This window comes from Gymnoscopelus microlampas (genome assembly GCF_963454915.1).
Source record: "Gymnoscopelus microlampas genome assembly, chromosome: 19".
Taxonomy (NCBI): Eukaryota; Metazoa; Chordata; class Actinopteri; order Myctophiformes; family Myctophidae; genus Gymnoscopelus; species Gymnoscopelus microlampas.
Window position 1 is genome coordinate 33,206,380 of NC_139956.1, and position 7,500 is coordinate 33,213,879.

The following is a 7,500-nucleotide window of genomic DNA, read 5'->3' on the forward strand; positions in this document are numbered from 1 at the left end:
AGACACAGACTGAGTAGGAAAAAATGGTACCATTTTATCATGAGCATTAGTGAGGACCAATTACATGAAGATACGTTGAAAATGGGTGAAGTGGTCTTTAACTCGTTCACTGCCAGCAATTTAGTATTTCTTTTAACTTTCAACAGGTCAAAATTATATATTTTTTCATTATGATCGCAAGTCCAACCGCAGACAACAAACATTCCGACTCGGAGTCCTTCTCCTGCAGCCCAGCGTTAAAAACACCATGTATCGTAACGTGAACGGACCGCTCACTTACTTTTTCACCTCGCCACAGACCTCGCTAAATCCCTAATCAATATGATCGCGTGTTCAACTGTTTGTAGACACACAGGGTAGTTGTGTGAGTGGCCCAGAGAAGACATTTTCAAATCCGCGACATTCCATTTCCCAGTAGTAGGAAATAAATTACGTTTTTTACGTTCTAGGCAGGGAATGAGTTAACAGTGCAGGTAGTTCAGTCAAAAGTTATGCTAAAAAGGATAACACAAAAAGCCCCAGGGCTTGTTTCCATTGTGGTCCATTATGTTCTATTCTATGTTGGGTATAAAAATCAATTTAACATCAAACACCCCCCCTCTCCTCTCTCTCTCCTCTCCTCTCCTCTAGGGTATGTTTAAGGTGTACCCGCTGCCAGACGACCCTCACCCCTCCACCCAACAGACAGTTCAGACAGCTGCCCCCCAACGGGCTGGAGGAGTGTCTGGTCAGAGTCTACGTCGTCCAGGCCAACGATCTGCAGCCCAAAGACGCTAACGGAAAGGTAGAGAGACATAGAGAGAGAGAGACAGAGAGAGAGAGAGAGACAGAGAGAGAGAGAGCGAGAGAGAGATGCACAGTTCACTTTTTAAGACCGGGAAAGCATTTTAGATTTATTTTGCTATTCAAAAATAGCAGATATACAAGCTCATAGCACAATGAACTGCAAATCTTTATTTTTAAAGCAAACTTTTTTTAACTCAAATCTTTGCTTCTGGGGTTCCCTGGAACAAAATATTTTGATATGGGGGTCCGCGGCCAAATACATATCATTTTGGGGTCCTTGACATGAAAAAGTTTGAAAACATGATAGCAACATATGTTTTTTCAAAAAACTGTTGGGATTTAGAAGACATTTGTAGAATCCCCCAGAAGCAAAGATTTGAGTTAACTTGACATGTTAGTTAAATGTTTTCATTAGTCGCAAAAATGCTTGCTCAGGGTGGGACTGTCGGGTCTCTTCTCTACAATGTAAGGTGTCTTGAGACAACTTGCTGTGATTTGACACTTAAATAAATTGAATTGAATTGAATTAGGCTCACAGAGACACAATAAAACCAGAGTATGTACATGTTTATTTTCTTTACTTCATTACATCCAGTATTATTTGTGTGGTTAACTTGTAGTTATATTGCATTGTTGTATTATGGCACAGTCTTTGTGGAACGTGTCCTAATTCATTCCCTGCTTCTGTGTCATGTCGTGTCGACGTGTGTTTTCAGTGTGACCCCTACGTGAAGATCAGCCTGGGGAGGAAAACCATCAACGACCACGACAACTACATCCCATGTACACTGGACCCTGTGTTTGGAAAGTACGTAATACACCTTTAAACAGTCTCTCACACAGTGGCGTCAGTGGAGCAAAAGCTAAGGTATGGCACGGTTAGGGTTGCAACTCCCAGAGGTTGAAATAAGGGACACCTATCCTGGGCGCAGGGCAAAGCTGCACGGCCGAAAATATTTTGGGGGTCATTATACCTACAGTATAACACAATAGTCTTACACCTGCATTAGACTACTCTTCATGATTTTCTTTTGGAGCCAAGGTATGTCACCTGCCCTACCTTGCCATACCCAATTGACGGCCCTGCTCTCTCATACACACACACACACACACACACACACACACACACACACACACACTCACGATGACACCCAGCGCTGTCATCCTGCTGCCACAGGAGCTCATAAAGGGTGTATTAAAACAATTCACAATTTAGGCATTTAGCAGAGGCTCTTAATCCAGAGCGATGTACAGTAATCAAGGACAACACAAGGTAATACATCAAATGCATAGAAATAGTAATATAGGATCATAAGTAAGCCAAGAACCTATCATCGTCTAACATGCTATCTAATTGACATTTAACCTTTGCATACGACTGCAAGCCTGCAACACATCCTCAAATACTTCTATCATTCCTCTGCACTAAGAACTGACGAACGATGCATGAATATCAAGTCAGGTTATTTCATTCTGACCTCCATTATTTCACAGGGATTACTCACCACTGTTACTTCAGGTGATCACGTCTTTTCATACAATCATAACATTACAACATCAATCCCTTGTGTTCATAATCCCTTCTAGTCATGTCAAGTCCTTTTAAAAAACGACTCACCAAAAAGTTTAAATGATCTAAAGTTTCAAAACAATCATGTCATTCTTCTTCACGTCTGTAAAAAGAAATCACGTTTAGGAAGTTAAGTGAGGCGTTACAATGAAGAAATATCTGTTTTTCACTGTGTCTAAAGGATTAGTCGTGAAAAGATGTAGTGTGTTCCAGCACTGTGAAAGTGATGGATTACAGACATCCTACTATACAATATAGACAGTGGCGCGCATGCGCGACGATCGGTGTACGGGGTGCGATGTACGGTCGGTCTCAGTGGCACCGGAGCTGTTTAATTAAAGGACACTGTGTCCCCCCACTTTTCAGTCCAGCCAAAAAAATAATAATATAATTTTAATAAATAATAAAATCAGTCCAGTCCCCCGCACCTCGCGACCACCGCGAGCGCGAGGCGAATTAACCGAAATAACCGCATTATCCCCCCCAAAAATCAACAAACCCACCGAAATAGCCGCAATTTTTTTTGCACGGTACACGTGTCCTGATGTGTCCCCCACGTCATATTCCGTTCCGGCGCCCCTGGGTCACTCGGTCTCCCATGGGTCCTACCGAGCCGAGTGCAGCCGACTAGAGCCAAGCGAAAACGAAGCGGCGGCCATTGAAATGTGTCCAACAGCTGGCAGCTGCCTCACCGCGGAGACACAGAGCCATCTCGACGCAGCGACACGGAGACAGACAGTGGGACACGGAGGGACCAACAAACACAAAGCCCCGCGCAGCAGATAGACAGGAGGGGCGCGCACCGCCCCCGAACCTCTAGTACTGTACATTTGGATGAGTGAAATGCAGCAAATGTTATTTTGTTAGACATCTCTGACTTCTGTAATGGAGACATTTAAATGGAGCCACAGCCATATCTTTCTCTCCCATAGTCTTGTTCTCATTCAAACAATTGCCTGCCAGACACTTTTTCTCACCTTGTAAATAGGTATTCAATTACAATGAATTCTGGCCAGAGGTGAATGAGGACAAAACATACCTTGTGACATTTGGTCACTATTTTTTTGTAAAGCAATTGGGATAGTAGTTGTAATGGCATTTTGTTGGCTTGATTCAAACCTTCAGAAAAGTCAATAAAACCCACTGTTGCACATTGAGACTTGTCTTGTATTGTCCACAACTTGAATTTTTGTTTGCATATTTAGTGTTCACAAATGTGCATATAGTAGTACAAACAGCTTCTCATGGCATTGTTCTCTGGCACTGGTCTGTCCACCCAGGTGCATAACATTTCCCAATCAACCAGGCCACATACTGTATGCCCTGGAGAGGTGCCCACAAATAATAATCTAATAAACCAATAACCCATGAAAACTAATACAACTAATAATGACAAATTATGCAAACAACAACAATTGATGATAATAACAATAATAATCAAACAAACAAAAACTGTCAAATGGCTTCTACAATAGCTATCCTTTTTTATTTTATTTTTCATACTGATGAAGGAACGTGAAATGATTGCTTGGGATGAATTTAATTTAAAAGTTAGAAATGAAATGACCCCCGAATCAGAGGCCACATGTGAAGCATTGTTGTAACTTGCTTTAACTCAATTTATGACGATTCAATTCAGTATGTAGTGAGTAAATCTACCATTATTCATCAGGATCTAGGTGGAGTAAATGTACCATTATCGTTTCTTATATTTACCACAATTATTTGTTCCTAAAGACATATTTTGAGCTGGGAAAATGTGAAAATCTTTGACATATCTGTGAAGGCCATTCTCTGAGATTGAATCACATAGGCCTACTGCCTACTTCTATAAGCTGTAGTTCCAAACCATTGGGTTAACAATAAGTGATACCTAGCTCCGATTGTCTTCTTTCATAATAAAAGCTCTGATCGTCTACTTAAAGAAAAGGGGGGGGGGGGGGGGGGGGGGGGGAGAAGAAAAAAAGATTCTAATGACCATCCAGTTGCTGCATTTTGTCACATTATCTACCTGTGTCAACTTTGCTACTTTCTCCCTCTGTAAGTCATTATTGTCCCACCAGTAGGGGGGGCTGTACTCACACCAAAAGGCCAGCAGGTTACAGAGTAGAACCACACACAACAGAAAGGAACAGCATAGATAGAACACAGTCATGTAGAACCAAGCGAAGTAGAGCACAGAATTGAATGACATGCTGATGTATCCATCTCCTCAATTCACTTCTAATTCTTAAATATGAATGAAAATGATCACACAACTCTTCTTTCATACACCTTTGACCTTTTCTGTTTTTAATGTTCTCTCTCTCTCTCTCTCTCTCTCTCTCTCTCTCTCTGTTTATTTGTTTGTATTCCCCTCTCTCTGTCTCTCTCTCTTTCAGTTCAATTCAATCCAAAGGGGCTTTATTGGCATGATAAAACATACGTTTACATTGCCAAAGGCAAAATGGAACAAAACAATAAAAACAAAACAATGTATGTACAATTAAATGGGAATGAACAAAAGTGTAGACAGAGCTGTGTTAACACTGCAACTTATAGAGGAAACTATCCTACAAAACCATGAGAATTGTGCATTTTCTGTCAGAAATAGTTACTCAAAGGAAAGGTTAGCTTGGGATAAGCTTTTGAAACAAATTACAGCAGTATTTCGATGTTTTGCATTTACTTTGTGTAAAACCTTGGGGACAAATAGCAGCAAGCTTGTCTAATGCAGAGGTCTTCAACAGGGGGTCCGGGACCCCTAGGGGGTCCTCAAAGTTACTACAGGGGGTCCGCCAAATCTTTGTGTGATATGATATTTTTTTACATCAACCACTTGAACCCTAGCATCCCTTTTCTGAGAACTTTAGCCAAAAATAGCAGATCTACAAGCTCACAACGCCTCGCGCTGCGAGGCGTTGTGAGCTTGTAGATCGGCTATTTTTTGGCAAAGAGGTTTGGTGTAGAGGGGAAAACGAGCAGACCAAGTAAAACAAAATCACACCCTTTGTGAAGGTAGCGGCGCCTTTGATACATTTTGTCATCGATATGTGTTTATAATGTGTTTATAGCCACGTGTCACGTGAAGCTTGACCAATCACTTTGTTGACGGGTCTGACCAATCGGAGCGTTGACGGGTCTGACCAGTCAGAGCGTTGACGGGTCTGACCAATCAGAGCGTTGACGGGTATGACCAATCAGAGCGTTGACGGGTCTGACCAATCAGAGCGTTGACGGGTATGACCAATCAGAGCGTTGACAGTGAACACGGACAAAGTCAGGTATAGAGCAGGATCCGCTCTATACCTAAAAGTATAGAGCGACTAGCGCCGCTAAAAAAGATGACACACAAGTTTATACATAGAGGGGGTCCCTGCTTCATCTCTCTCTCTGCTAGGGGGTCCTTGGCCTGAAAACGTTGAAGACCCCTGGTCTAATGTTTATCTACCCCCCCCCCCCCCCCCCCCTCTCTCTCTCTCTCTCTCTCTCTCTCTCTCTCTCTCTCAGGTTATTTGAGTTGACCTGTGCGTTGCCCGTAGATAAGGACCTCAGAGTGATGCTGTACGATCATGACATGCTGACTAAGGACGAGAAGATAGGAGAGACAGTCATTGACCTGGAGAACAGGTTCCTGTCCAAGTACGGCGCCTGCTGCGGCCTGCCGCAGACCTACTGCGTGTGAGTAGAGTCGTGTGTATGGCCTCTGTTATAGCTTGTGAATTCTTTCCAGGAATAGTAAGCCTACGGTTTCCATTAGCGTTGATTCCCCTATCGATGATGTCACTGGTAGACGGGTTTCTGATCTGTCCACCACAGCCCTCCTCTGAGACACAGAGTGAGTAGACAAAAATGGTACCGTATTATAATGAGCATTAGTGAGGACCCCTTATATGAAGATACAGTACTTATGTTGAAATTGGTTGAAGTGGTCCTTTAACGGGATAATTCACCCAAAATAAATACTTAGTTTCTATCAATTACACACCCAATGAAGCCTTGAATACATTGAGATTTGTTTTTGTTTTTGTCACGTTCCTAAGCCAATAATTTGACCAGCGGAAAGATGCTAATGTCTCCGGTAGGAGACTCAAAGTTGACTCTTTGAGTCTCATCAAATTATTGGCTTAAGAATGCGACAAAAAAAAGAATCTCCATGAATTCATTTTGGGGGTGAACTATCCCTTTAAGGATATTTTCAGGAGACATTACAATTCAGGAGAACGGGTAAAAATGCAGGAGTCTCCTGCTAAATTCAGGAGTGTTGGGCAGGTATGCTGATCATATATTTTGGCAAAAACTCTTTGGGAGACCTACGGACCAACACTGTTCTAGGTGGCTGTATTATTCGGTGCCATGACATAGAGATAATGCTGCAAGTGATCTCTCTCACACTGTCTCTCTAATTGTTTTGCTTTCTACTCTGCATAAACGTGCAACGCTTTTTGACGCATACGATGAATTCAGCAGATATATCACTCCACATGCTCTCTCTCTCTCTCTCTCTCTCTCTCTCTCTCTCTCTCTCTCTGTGTCTCTCTCTCAGGTCTGGAGTGAACCAGTGGAGAGACCAGTCAAAGCCCAGCCAGTTGCTGGTCAGACTGTGTGAGCGACGGAACCTCAGGCGTCCCGTGTACAAGCACGACAGCGTGTCCTTCAGGGGACACGAGTACAAAGCCGCAGACCTGGGTGAGTGGTAGTGTTGGAAAACATATTCACATGTTTTACTTAAAGTAAAAGTATCAATACTGCCATGTAGAAATACTCGGTTACAAGTAGAAGTCTGGAATTCAAAATGTACATGAGTAAAAGTACAAAAGTATCAGTATCAAAATGTGTTTAAAGTGCCAAAAGTAAAAAGTAGTCATTACGCAGAATGTCCCATTTCACAAGTTTTCAAATGTCAACATTTTATAAAAAATCTTTTGAAAATAGCAGATCTACAAGCTCACAATGCGTCGCTTCGCGACGCATTGTGAGCTTGTAGAACGGCTATTTTCAAATAGCCCAAATGTATATAGGGCTGAAGTGGTTAATGTATGTTTTGTGATAAAAATCTAAATCTACAAAGTAACTAGTAACTAAAGTTTTGAAATAATTGTAGTGAAGTAAAAGTACAATATTTTCCCCTGAGATATAGTGGAGTAGAAGTAAAAGTACCGAAA

The 7,500-nt window shown here is 42.1% G+C and overlaps 1 protein-coding gene across 1 annotated transcript in view; it reads left to right on the top strand.

The window, feature by feature from the left end:
• Positions 1-7,500, top strand: part of dysf (dysferlin, limb girdle muscular dystrophy 2B (autosomal recessive)) — a 155,531-nt gene that overhangs the window by 128,874 nt on the left and 19,157 nt on the right. The window contains 5 exon segments of the mRNA XM_084043388.1: positions 631-665; positions 667-784; positions 1,503-1,594; positions 5,846-6,016; positions 6,882-7,024. Coding sequence (XP_083899514.1) covers positions 631-665; positions 667-784; positions 1,503-1,594; positions 5,846-6,016; positions 6,882-7,024 — 559 coding nt within the window.